The sequence below is a fragment of the Typopeltis vanoorti genome, chromosome 2 (assembly GCF_054136105.1).
Source record: "Typopeltis vanoorti isolate ZY-2024b chromosome 2, IOZ_Tvanoo_1.0, whole genome shotgun sequence".
Lineage (NCBI taxonomy): Eukaryota > Metazoa > Arthropoda > Arachnida > Uropygi > Thelyphonidae > Typopeltis > Typopeltis vanoorti.
In genome coordinates, this window is record NC_143550.1 from 38,593,430 (window position 1) to 38,607,979 (window position 14,550).

The window sequence follows — 14,550 nt, forward strand, 5'->3', positions numbered from 1 at the left end:
TCTAACATTGCTGTAAGTTAAGGTTAAGTACAGGGTGTTCGGGATAAATTTGACAGTTTCGTAAGGAAAAAGAAAATCTTCTTTGTATCTATTAAATTTAATGAATTGACAAAAAAACATTACAGGCAGAGTTAATTACAATACTATCAACAAGATTTACTCAAAATAACCACCATTAGCATCGATCACAGCTTCAATTCTGCTTCGGAACCTCGAACAAGCTGATGCTACAGTCTCCCTGGGAAGGGCCGCAAAAACTGTTTTCATTTTATCCATTAACTGGGCTTTTGTATTACTGGAAGTGCGATTGGTGTCTTTTTCAACTGCGCCCCATACAAAATAATCCATGGGGTTAAGGTCTGGGGAGTTTGGAGGCCAAACATTTGGACTGGTGAAGTCGTAGAAATTTTCAGACAACCATTTTTGACTTTTCCCAGAGGTGTGGCAAGGGGCCGAATCCTGCTGCCATACATACGGCCTACCATTGGCTACCCTTGTTATCCAGGGCTTGACTACAGTTAGCAACTCCACGAACAAAGCCCGAATTCCAATGCCAGGGTTCTTCAACACCTGTTCCTGCAGATTTGCGAGGAATTCTGCTGTACGAACGCAATCAGATCGTCTGCTAGGGATCTTTCTTCTTGCTACATCCTCGTAGTCACCATTGCAAGTCTCTAGTTCATGCCTGATTGTTTTTACTGTATTCAGGGAGCATTGGGCAGCAGTCGTAATATCCTTATTTTGATGGCGGGCATGAATCGTCATGATACAAGTTATTCTCTTCCATGATTCAGGTGGGTTCCAGCTATCCATCCTTTCTGACATCTTGTATATGAATGAAGAAGGGTCCAAACTTTTAAATGAAGAGAAGTGTGTGTTAATACATGTAACTTACGGAAAAATATAATTAATTATAAATATGTCAAATTTATCCCGAACACCCTGTATATATACAGGGTGTTCGGGATAAATTTGACATATTTATAATTAATTATATTTTTCCGTAAGTTACATGTATTAACACACACTTCTCTTCATTTAAAAGTTTGGACCCTTCTTCATTCATATACAAGATGTCAGAAAGGATGGATAGCTGGAACCCACCTGAATCATGGAAGAGAATAACTTGTATCATGACGATTCATGCCCGCCATCAAAATAAGGATATTACGACTGCTGCCCAATGCTCCCTGAATACAGTAAAAACAATCAGGCATGAACTAGAGACTTGCAATGGTGACTACGAGGATGTAGCAAGAAGAAAGATCCCTAGCAGACGATCTGATTGCGTTCGTACAGCAGAATTCCTCGCAAATCTGCAGGAACAGGTGTTGAAGAACCCTGGCATTGGAATTCGGGCTTTGTTCGTGGAGTTGCTAACTGTAGTCAAGCCCTGGATAACAAGGGTAGCCAATGGTAGGCCGTATGTATGGCAGCAGGATTCGGCCCCTTGCCACACCTCTGGGAAAAGTCAAAAATGGTTGTCTGAAAATTTCTACGACTTCACCAGTCCAAATGTTTGGCCTCCAAACTCCCCAGACCTTAACCCCATGGATTATTTTGTATGGGGCGCAGTTGAAAAAGACACCAATCGCACTTCCAGTAATACAAAAGCCCAGTTAATGGATAAAATTAAAACAGTTTTTGCGGCCCTTCCCAGGGAGACTGTAGCATCAGCTTGTTCGAGGTTCCGAAGCAGAATTGAAGCTGTGATCGATGCTAATGGTGGTTATTTTGAGTAAATCTTGTTGATAGTATTGTAATTAACTCTGCCTGTAATGTTTTTTTGTCAATTCATTAAATTTAATAGATACAAAGAAGATTTTCTTTTTCCTTACGAAACTGTCAAATTTATCCCGAACACCCTGTAAAGTAGAAGTGAAATGAATGAATCTGGAATTAAGCAGGAGCTTCCAAGAAAGAGGATGTTATGAAGGAGATAGCATCCTCAGCAGCACAAGGAGTATAAGGCATGAGCTTGGAAGGTGATGAGAGTAGTGAAGAAAGTGAAATTGCTAAACAAAAGAAGATTTGCTGAAGTAGCAATGCAGAATCCTAAGGAGTTCTACACTTATATTGCCAGTAGAAGAAAGGATAAATATGAAAGAGTGACTTGAGTTGTTGAAGATGCACATGGATCACATCTGAAGATGTAGCTGAAATATTCAGTGAGTATTTTGTTTAATTTTTTTTTCCTAGTGTTTAGACTTTTAAGTAACCTTGATGCTAATAAAGATCTGGAACTGCGTGTGATACCACCATATTTATTAAGGGAGTGTACAAAAGAGCTGGAAGTGCCTTTTGATTGTTTAACAAGAGTTTGGCAGTAGGAATGGCCAAGTGGAAAGAAAGAAATATAGTAACACTGTACAAGGGATAATCCTTGTCAGTGGTATCCAACTATAGGCCAGTATGTATATCAGGTGTAGTGGTGAAGATGTTAGAGAGGCTGGTTAGAGACAAAATACAAACCTGGATCAGTGGAATGGAAATCTTTCAAATGAAAATCAGCATGGGTTTAAGGGGAGATTATACTTCAGTGACCAGTGCACTGAATAAAAAGAGCTACAAACTGTTGAAAATCAGGATGGGGGTAGATAGCCAGTTTGTAGGCTTTTTACATGGATGGCTGACTGATAGGAGAAAGAAAATTGTGTGTGGGAGAGGCAATATCTCAAAAAGGAAGGTCACAAATTAGTTACCTTAGGGATCACAGTTATTTAATTCATATATCAATGATAATGTTTAGAGTTCAAAGTTCGAGAAGAGATATTCAATTGCATTCTGATGATGCTAATTTAAGACAAACAGCATTAGATATTTCTGCCATAATTGATGTAAGTGGATTTCAAGAGGTTGGTGATTTGGTCTGAAGAATAAAAATGTCTCTGCAGTGTTTGCTAAGTGTAAAGTCATTCACTTTGGCCAGTAAAGATGCAATATGGTATATCATAATCAAAGGAACTTTGCTCCAAGAAGTGGAGGCAGCAAGGGTTCTGAGGATCTTAGTGGATAGGGAACTGAAGTACAGGGGACATGTTTCAAAAATTGTAAAAAATTACCCAGAAAATTGCTGCTGTAATGCGAAAAAAAAACCAACAAAAGCTGTAATAAGTTAGGGATAAGGAGGTAATAGTTCCACTGTATAAAATACTAATCCAGATGTTTAGATTTCTGTGCACTGATCTGGTCACCTGGTTTACACTAGGTGCTACCCAAAAGTTTGGGATGGTGCATGTAAACCAGTTGTAGTACAGTCTTCCGCTGAAATGGTGGATTTTAAGGAGCAAAGCATTTACATCAAATTTTGATGTAGATGCTTTTCTCAGCCATTCACCATGGCTGAGAAAAGTACATCAGGTTCACAGTTAATGTCAAGTCAATATTGATTCTTGCACATTCTCCACAAGGAATTCTTCCCTGCCTTGTCAAACTGCCAATGCTAAGTTTTACTGTGAGGATTTGAATTGGCTAAGGGAAAGCATTTGCCACAGATGTCCAGACAAGTAGAAGTCCACCATGACAACACTTCCAAGTTCCTGGGTTCCAAAAACATGACATTCATTGCTCATCTCCCCCCTCCTCCCCATTCACCTGACTTTTTCCCTGTTCCCGAAGATAAAATTCCAGCTGAAAGGGCATTGTCTGGACACAATTGAGGAGATCTAGGCACAACACAGTCACACTTGAGGACTTCCAGGAATGCACAGAATCATGGAATAACCATTGGAAATTTGACCATAAATTACTTACCCTGGATATGTATACAATAATCCCAATGGTTATTCCATGATTCTGTGCATTCCTGGAAGTCCTCAAGTGTGACTGTGTTGTGCACCTCCTGTGATTGTGCCTAGATAGGTGGAGTAGAAGTGATATGATTGCAAGGCAAGATACAATAGTTATTGTGGTCTATGGGTTTTTGAAAGTTTTTTGACTGTTATACTATAAATTAAAGATGCCAAGAAATTATATTCTTGGTTTCATCCTATATCCAAGTGTAAGCAAACAAAGTTTGCATGTGAAGTCACTTCACGACTGAGCTACTTGTATATGCTAATAACTTCACATCAATTGCCTTAGTATCCCATAATGCAACTCACATATCCTTACTGACATGTATAATGCTATGCATTATGGGAGGGGCCATAATGCATAGCAAGGGCCCCCCCCCCCAAAAAAAAAGATAAAAGGGGGAAAAACGGTAGAAAATTTTCCAAAAATCCTTTCCTAATTAAAATTAATTTTTTTATTTATGTTGTGTCATGTCTTCTATTTCTATTTCTATGCTACTTATGAATTAGTGATTGCTGCAGATGCTCAGTCATAGGTCATATGCGATTATTAGTGTGTGTTCTGAAATCGTCTACTCAACTCCCCCCCCAGATTAAATCCTGAGTGTGCTACTGTATGGAAGCTACATTAAAAAAAAAAAAAAATGTGAGTTTGTTGAATGTAACAAATTTAGACACTAGATTGTATTTCCTGAGGATTCTTGAAATTTGTTTGGAAATGCTAGAAATATATGAAATTTGGACTATCTGTACTGTGTTAGTTACTGAAAGAAGTTTTGTAAGAATAAAAAAAAAATCAACTGAATAGCTTCTCAAAACATGTAAAGTGTAATAGATTTAGTTTAATCCTTTATCCCAGTGAGAGCAAACAAAGTTTGCACCTGAAAATATCTTCAGGACTAAATATAGTGTTGTACTATCTTATCCAGTAAGTAGTGCAACACCAAGGCAACTCGTGGCAAAGGTGGAGCAAGCTACCAGGCACTTCTAACCCAGTATCTCCCATAATGCAAAACACATTTCCTATGTGGATATGTATACTGTTATGCATTAAAGGGATTGGCCATCTACCCAGACTAGTTTCGACCTTTATTGAGGTCTCTTCAGTGGGAGCCAGGCCCAGAGCTGGAGATACCAGGCAGAAGTAGTAGCAAGTCATCTGTGCCTATGGGAGTTGCCAAAAGGTTTATCACCTTTTTTAAAAATTACTCTGGATTTAGAGAAAGATGTTGAAAATTTATTTATCACTAAGTTAGACTATAATAGATTTAGTTTAATCCTTTATCCCAGTGAGAGCAAACAAAGTTTGCGCCTGAAAATATCTTCAGGACTAAATATAGTGTTGTACTATCTTATCCAGTAAGTAGTGCAACACCAAGGCAACTCGTGGCAAAGGTGGAGCAAGCTACCAGGCACTTCTAACCCAGTATCTCCCATAATGCAAAACACATTTCCTATGTGGATATGTATACTGTTATGCATTAAAGGGATTGGCCACAAACTAAATTTTCAACATCTTTCTCTAAATCCAGAGTAATTTTTAAAAAAGGTGATAAACCTTTTGGCAACTCCCATAGGCACAGATGACTTGCTACTACTTCTGCCTGGTATCTCCAGCTCTGGGCCTGGCTCCCACTGAAGAGACCTCAATAAAGGTCGAAACTAGTCTGGGTAGATGGCCAATCCCTTTAATGCATAACAGTATACATATCCACATAGGAAATGTGTTTTGCATTATGGGAGATACTGGGTTAGAAGTGCCTGGTAGCTTGCTCCACCTTTGCCACGAGTTGCCTTGGTGTTGCACTACTTACTGGATAAGATAGTACAACACTATATTTAGTCCTGAAGATATTTTCAGGCGCAAACTTTGTTTGCTCTCACTGGGATAAAGGATTAAACTAAATCTATTATAGTCTAACCTAGTGATAAATAAATTTTCAACATGTAAAGTGTGTTTTGAGAAGCTATTCAGTTGCATAATACGTTGGATGCTGAGAAGTTTTTGCTTGAGATCTTGTGGGATAAACAGAGGTAATTAGTTCATATTTTTGTTCTATCTAAAGTACATATTTTGCTGTAGTTCTCAAAAAAATACCATATTTGGATTTCCTCCACAACATTGAATGTAATTTATCCAATCTCTCCAGTGATGATGGCAACAAACTTCATCTAGAAGTCTCTTCTGTACTACTTAAGGCCAAACCTTCTTTTCTAACCTTTTTTCAACAGAAACTAAAGCCTTGGAATTGCTAAGATGCAACAGCCATCTCACCATTACCAAAACTGACAAAGGGAAAGTCAGTATTGTCATGAATTCCTCTGAATAAAAGAGAAAAATATCTCTTACTGCTTGGCAGATCCACTTTTCAAGAAATTGAGCACAACCCCACAAATAGCTCAAAAAAACTAAATTCACTGCTTCATGAAATCACAAGTCTTGAAGGAGATGCCATAGAAAAACTAAAACTTTGCTCATGTGTCTCCCCCCCCCCCCACTTTTATGGTCTATTTAAGGTGCCTCTCATTCCAATCGTGGATTGTATCAATTCTTATACTTATTGCATAGCTAAGTTGTTATCATGGCCATTGAATTCCCAAACTGGCAATTTCACTATGTCATAAAAAACTATTCAGATTTTTTAGTGAAAATGAAGAATTTCTCTCTTTAACCTACTGGCTTAAATGTTAGTATCAACGTTGAATCCTTATTTACCAACATCCCACTTGAAGATTCCCTTAATTTGCTTGCACAAGCCTTTCCTTCAGATATAGTTGAATTATTCAACTTTTTTATCCATTCGAGTTATTTCATCTACCAAAACAAACTTTACAAACACCTTACACTTTTATAGTGAAAATAATCTCACCAGTGGATAACTTTCAACATGGAAATAGAAAAGAACAATAAACTGGCATTCCTAGCTATCCTGCTCTCCTTCAGGTGAGCTAACTACCTCCATTTGTCATAAACCTACCTTCACTTGTCACTATATACAGCAACAATCTGCTTTCCATCCTTCTCAAAAAAAGGAATCATGAAAACTCTACTGCATTGTGTTCATGTTATATGGCTTAACTCCACAATCTCACACAAGAACTTCTTGAAATCAAACATATTATGCAACTGAATGGCTTCTTAAAATGGACTTGACATCTTTCTTCAATAGTACAGAGAGTCCCGGTTCTATATATTTCTGGTATTTCCAAATCAATTTCCAGAATCCTCAAGAAATACAACCTAGTACCTACATTTGTTCCATTCAATGAACTCTCCTTATTGTTCTTCTTTTAAAGATGAGTGATTTACCACATGCCCTGTGATTGCTGCCTTTCCTATTTTGAACGCACTTGATGTTTTGTGGAAGAAAGATTTAAAAAAAAACCATAAATTAAAGATGCCAAGAAATTATATTATTTGTTTAATCCTTTATCCAATTGTAAGCAAATGAGGTTTTGCACATAAAGTAAGTCATGTATGGGAAGTATTGTATATGACATCTGCATTACTTCAACCTTGGTATACCTCTTCTGGCTCCCACTGATAAAACCTCAAAGGACAAAACTGGTCTGGGTAATGGCCCTTCTCATAATACATGGCATTAGACATGTCCAAAAGGAGATGTGTTTTGCATTATGGCATACTAAATCAATTGGTGTGAAGTTATTAGCCCTTATATATACAAGTAGGCCAGTCGTGAAGCTACTTCATCTGTAAACTTCATTTTCATACACTTGGATAAAGGATTAAACCAAGAATATAATTTTCTGTCATCTTTAATTTATAGTATAACCAAGTGACAAAACTTTTTACAAGAACACTAATCTTTAGTAATTGTCTGCAGTCATAGATTGATAACATACATATTTATAAATACTCCATCTTTTAAGACATGTGGAAATTATAACATAATTAACTTGATGAAAAAAAAATTATCTCCAGTCTAGAGCATTGTTCAAATATGATGATACATCTTTTTTTTTTAATAATAAATTTAGTTTAATCCTTTATCCAAGTGTGAGCAAATAAAGTTTGCACTTGAAAGTATCTTCAGGACTGGGGTAAGGTGGTATAACACCAGGCAACTTGCAAAGGTGGAGCAAGCTAACATCACTCCTATCTCAGTATCTCCCATAATGCAAAACACATCTCCTTGTGGATATGTCTAATGTTATGCATTAAGGGAGGGGCCACTACCCAGACTAGTTTCGACCTTTATTGAGGTCTCTTCAGTGGGAGCCAGGCCCAAGTGGAGATACCAGGCAGAAGCATTAGCAAGGATCTCTACCTATAGGAGTTGCCAAACGGTGTGCCACCTTTTTAATAAATTACTCTGGATTTAGAGAAAGATGTTGAAAGTTTATTTTTCACTTGGTTAGACTATAATAAATTTAGTTTAATCCTTTATCCAAGTGTGAGCAAACAAAGTTTGCGCCTGAAAGTATCTTCAGGACTGGGATAAGGTGGTACAACACCGGGAAACTCGTTGCAAAGATGGAGCAAGCTAACATATCCAAAAGGAGATGTGTTTTGCATTATGGGAGATACTGAGATAGGAGTGATGTTAGCTTGCTCCATCTTTTTTTTTAAATACCAAATGATGAAAAATCTTTTGTGATGAATTTAATTCACATTATCTCCAAGGTATATTTGTTGACGAGATCCAAATAAAGCACATGTGAGCATATCCTTAAATTTGTACACACACCCACAGACCTACCTTCAACTTAAAATATTGAATTTTGACATTTTTTTTGTGTGTGTAAAATTTTTTTATAGAAATTTTGCATGTAAATTTTCAGTATTACTGCTGCAGGTTACTTCCTGCTGGGAGTCTGCTGTTGGGCAGGCCTCAAAATTCTTGTGATCAATTTCTTAGTTTGCTTAAAAAGACATGAAAAACAAGTATATTTTTAGAATTTTTACATTGATTTAAATGCATTTTTGACATAATTTAAACATACAACAATAAAAGAAATATAATTTTTATCATTATGAACTTGATTATTCTGAGTTACAGAATGAAATAAAACGCATAGGCAACGAATGAGCATTCTCAGATTACTGAACTCTTATTCAGTGTGAGAAGGTGAAAGGCTAAATGCATGGCAGATGGGGATATTGAAAACTTGTTGATGGAAGAATTGAATGAAGATAATTTGGTAGGTATAGTAACTGGTTGCATTCTCAATGATTCTGAAAGTAATTGTTTTAGAAGTGAATATTCATCACAATCAAAAATGGTCTTTAATCACTAGAAAATTGGGGAAGTTATTTCCTAGATAATGATCGTATAATAGATCAATTTCAAGGAGAGTTAAAAACTGTTTTAACTACATACCAGAATGTAGAGAAAGCCATAGGTTAAAAAAAATCAGTCATAGATTTTACAAAGCTGCATAAATGAATTAGTAAAATGGTGAATTTCAATTAAGAAAGAAAAAAAAATGCTTAGATTATTTTTTTGAATGACAGATTAGAAACCATAATATGTACTACTTTTTCTCTTTTAACCCTCACGTAAAAGGGAAATAAAACTTGTTTTCAGAAAGACTATCATATTACATTGATTTTATTTTAGTAAATTTTATTGTTTGATTTTCATATGCTTAATAAATTGTATTAGTCATTTGAACTTGTATCATTTTTGCTGTTTTTAGCACACAGATATTCTGTATCACTATTCTTCCTAGTTATCTCTGTCTTTAATTCTTTGTTATAAAAAATTTGTAACATTGGTTACTATCCCAAAATGGGGTGTGACCTCTTGTTTGAAAACTGTAAAAGATTATACATGTTTTGACCCAAACTTATAAATTTTTTAGAAACTTTCAAAGTTGAAAACTCTAAGTCTTGAAGTAAATTCAGGCAAAAAATATAGTTTGTATGAATTAGGATGATAATATTTCAAAATATAAAAGATGGGGATATAAATTAAAATGCTATTATCTTTATATAAACATCAGCTGTGATAATTACCCACAGTGGAATGAAGTGGGGAGGAAAATTTTTCTGTAGCTTTCTGGTAATGTAAGGAAATAAGGGGATAAACATCCTTTGTTGTTTTATAGCCAGTAAGCGAAACTAAAGATCGATAACTACGATCTATAAGTTTCATGCCGAAAAACTATCGGCGAAGGCAATTCGAAGTAAAGGTGGAGCAAGCTCCCTCACTATTCTTGATATTTTCTCATAATGTAAAACACAGCTCCTAGGAGATGTAATACTGTCATTACATTATGAGGAGAGGTCACTACCCAGACCGGTTTCAACCTTTTTTGAGGTCTCATCAGTGAGTAGGTAGACCTGGAAGATATCAAAGCTTAGTGAAAAGAACTTACATACCTTCACTATACGAATGCCATATAGGTGTAATTATATTTTAGATAAAAACCCAAATGGCTAGTTTTCTGGCACCTTAATATAGAAAATAAGGGGATAAACATCCTTTGTTGTTTTATAGCCACTTCGAATTGCCTTCGCCGATAGTTTTTCGGCATGAAACTTATAGATCGTAGTTATCGATCTTTAGTTTCGCTTACTGGCTATAAAACAACAAAGGATGTTTATCCCCTTATTTTCTATATTAAGGTGCCAGAATAGCCATTTGGCTTTTTATCTTAACTAAAATATAATTACACCTATATGGCATTCGTATAGTGAAGGTATGTAAGTTCTTTTCACTAAGCTTTGATATCTTCCAGGTCTACCTACTCACTGATGAGACCTCAAAAAAGGTTGAAACCGGTCTGGGTAGTGACCTCTCCTCATAATGTAATGACAGTATTACATCTCCTAGGAGCTGTGTTTTACATTATGAGAAAATATCAAGAATAGTGAGGGAGCTTGCTTCACCTTTACTTCGAATTGCCTTCGCCGATAGTTTTTTGGCATGAAACTTATAGATCGTAGTTATCGATCTTTAGTTTCGCTTACTGGCTATAAAACAACAAAGGATGTTTATCCCCTTATTTTCTATATTAAGGTGCCAGAAAACTAGCCATTTGGCTTTTTATCTTAACTACAATGTAAGGAAATATTAGAGAGAATGCAAGGCAAGAATAAAAGTTAAGGAAGGAACTTACTCTGAAATTTCAGTTACTCTGAAATTTAATGAAATTTTTTTCAATAATCAAAAACTTTAAAAAAAATTTAACATAGTGCAAAACCAAAAAGACCAATAACAAATCACTCCTCGAAGATAAGGTTTGTGACATGCAGTTGTACTTTTACAATTGCATGTCCTTCTAGGAGTGTTTACTAGTTTTTTTGGTTTTGCACTTTTTTTTAAAAAATTTCTTTATTAAGATTTTTCAAAAAAAAATCATTAACTTATTTCCCTTGTATCCTTTCTGTGAAAGGAAGATGCAGAAAAACTTCATCTCCTCTTCATTCCACTGTGGATAACAATCACAGCTAATGTTGTTTAATTCAAGATAATTACATTTTCAACTTTTTTTCCCCTTTTTTATTGAAAGATTATATAAAAACTTGCTATTTTCACTTATCATTCTGTTTTAATAGTAACTGCAGTCGATTTTAAAAAGTTTATCTTTATTATTGAGATGATTAAAATTTAGTTATTGTTATCTTTTTGCTTAGGAACAGTACAGCAGTCCAGAGATTAAAAGGAGCCAGAAAGGTCGAAGAAGTTTACAAAGTAGATACAGTAGAGAAATGCCAGTTGATGTGCAAGATAGGAAGAAACAGTTGAAAGATTTAAAAGATAAGCTAGAAGACACGTCATGGTCTATCTGGCTAGATGTCTGCAAATTCTGTAAAGAAGTAGAAAAAAAGATAAGTGATGCCAATAGGAGTACTAAAGATTCTCATTTACAATTAGATTTGGGTTCTGAGACTCATCCAAATTTGGGTGATTTAAGTACCTTAATTTCTAGTCTCTGTAAAGTAGAAGAAAAACTGCATAAGGTTCAGACAGAACTGAATAAATCAAAGGAAAGTTATTTCATAGCTTGTAAAATAGATAGTTCTTCAAGGAAATCTAATGATAATGGTGAAAATTATTCACTCATGCATGAACCAAATGATATCGAACCTGTAACCAAGAATAGTTTACTTGCCCAACAGTTATGCAGAGTTAAAGATGAAAATACAAGGCTGAGGAATGATGTAAAAGTGTCTCAAGCAAACTGTGATGAATTTGAATTGCATTGCATTAATCTTAGGCAAGAAAAGAAGCAGATGGAAGAAATGCACCAGTCACAAATTGCTTTAATGTCTTCAAGAATAGATGATTTAACGAATAAATTAGTTATTTCTGAAAGGAATTTACGACAATTGAAACAGAAATTATCAAAACTGGAGTTGAAACAAGAAAGGAGACGAAGTTCCTTAAAAGGAAAAGAAGGAATGACACTCTCTAAAGAATATGAAATGAAATTGGTAGAATTAGAGCAAAAGATTGATGCTGTTGAAGCTGTCTTACAATCATCTTCTGAACATGATCTTGAAAAATGCAGGAGTGAATGCTCAGCCTCTCCTGGATTTGGATCAGGAAAGGCAAGAGACTCAAATGGAGAAACACAGAGTCTGTTTCTTCGTCTTCATAACTTGGACAAACGGGTACAGAATGCATCAGAAACAAATGTACATGATTCTCAGGGATTAGAAAACAGCCATTTAGACAAACCAAAAATATTGCTGGAAGTAAAACTTAATGAAAATATTCATACTGCTAAGGAATCAAATATGCCTGCTACATGTTTAAGAGAGAAGAATCTTCCTAATGAAGTTATATTTGATCAGCCATCTTCACTTGTGGAGTTTTTAGAGGCTCTTAGTGAAAAAGTGAAATCTTTGGTGTCGTGGTTAAAGGCAAGTAGTAGTAATGCACCATCTATCCTTACAAATGTTAAGAATTTTAAAGTACAAAAAGAGTATAATGTACTAGTCAAAATGCTGGACACATTGAATGGAATAGCAGAAAACTCATCTCATTTAGATAGTACTGAGGATACATTGTTGCAAGAGCTGCTGTACAATCTTCTTTGTGTTCAAGAAGTTGTCAAGGCAGTTTACAGGCTTAGTCATTTTAAAACTTACAAAAGATTAATTTTAAGTCAAAGATTGGTAAAAACTGAAGAAATAATTACAAATCTGGAAAGTTATATCAGTAGTGTTCCTATAATTTTAGAATCTGATTCACTTCAGTTTGGTATAAAAATGAATAAGGCAGCTGACATGTTAAATTGTTTTGGTTTTCAACTCTTTAAAAGTTCTGATATCAAAATTGAAGACTTAGCGAAAGATGATAAACAGCTTATTACGCAGTATGATAAAGTAGATAATAAACAGAAAGAATTATGCATCGCAATAGAGAAGTTTAAAGAAAGTGCTTTTGTTTCACTTAATTCTCTTCTTAATTATGTGTTTGATGATATATTGCTTAGCCAGGATTTCCCAGAACATATATTTTGTGGTTCCACACAAAGGATAAAAAACATAGAATTACAAGAACAGCTCTACTCAAATATCGACTTTGCAGCAACTCACATAGCTGAAATGTATGAAAATTACTTGTTGAAATCAAGTCAGTCAAATATTTTGTTTTTGGATGTTAAAAATATTAATACATGTAAAAGTGTAATTTCAAATTTACTAAAACAAGAAATGGAAAGATTTCTGATAGATGTGAAAAATAAATACCTGAAAATTTTGGTAAGGGAATGTAGTGCAAAGTTTTTTGATGAGATAATTAGATACTTTGTTCTTCCTATTTTAATAGACTTATGTCATGTAGTAGCCATAAGTACTGTCACTCAAGGTATATTGAATTATGTTAAACAAGAATTAAGCAAAGTTGAAAAGGAATCTTTGGAAGAAAACATTTCATTAGATGAACATTTAAATAGACATGAAATTCTGCTCTCTGAATATTTACAGCCTGCTGTTAATAGAGACATAGGATCTTTACTTGACCAACTTTTGTTTGACTCAACATGTGATTCAGACTTTATATTTATTAGTGGAAGTGTTCAGTTTGCAGAGAACATATCATCAGCTTTATTGAATGTACAAAAACAATATAGACATTTGTTAGACACACAAAAACACATACATACAATAGAAATAAATGGTTTAAAGTCAGAGTTATCATCACTTCTTGATGAACAAGAAAGAATTCTTAATGAAAAGTGTAAAAGTTGTATAGGATTAAAGCAAGAAGTGGACATTTTGCAAACAGAGTTAGATAACATGCAAGTTGTAGCACGAGCAGGAACATTGTGTGAACAGTGCCTTAAATTAAAGCAAGAGATAATCAGGTTGACAAAGCAGCATGAGGAAAGCCTTATTTCTGTTGAAAGACACAAAGAACAAGAAAATAGCCTCCAAAAAGAACTTACAGAAACACTGGAGAAAAAGGTTAGGATTTATTTATAGGACTTTCTTTAAAAAAAATATGTTTACTCAGCACACTTAATATTAGATTTTGCTGATTTCATTAGGGAAAATCAAATGGTGTAACAAATTTTATATTTTGTATCAGTGGCAGTACAGATTTATTTATTAATAAATTGGTTATTATTTAAACTAAACATATTTGGTCGTTTTATAATTAAAATACAAACTTATTTAATACTGACCATTTACAAACAAACTTACAGTTGGTTTACAACGTTTTTTATGTTCCTTTCAATTTGCATTTACTAGTTTTTATGTCTTTTCGTAAATGCCTTGAAAAAGCCAGACAGTTTGCTGGCGAAACTGGTAGGCTATAATGTAAGTTTGTTTGTA

The 14,550-nt window shown here is 34.8% G+C and overlaps 1 protein-coding gene across 2 annotated transcripts in view; it reads left to right on the top strand.

Annotated features, from left to right (window-relative positions):
• Positions 1-14,550, top strand: part of LOC150108931 (uncharacterized) — a 298,899-nt gene that overhangs the window by 179,665 nt on the left and 104,684 nt on the right. For both annotated transcript variants that reach the window (XM_090411045.1, XM_090411050.1), the window contains exon 13: positions 11,398-14,178. In XM_090411045.1, the coding sequence (XP_090267171.1) occupies positions 11,398-14,178 (2,781 nt within the window). The remainder of the gene's footprint in view (positions 1-11,397; positions 14,179-14,550) is intronic.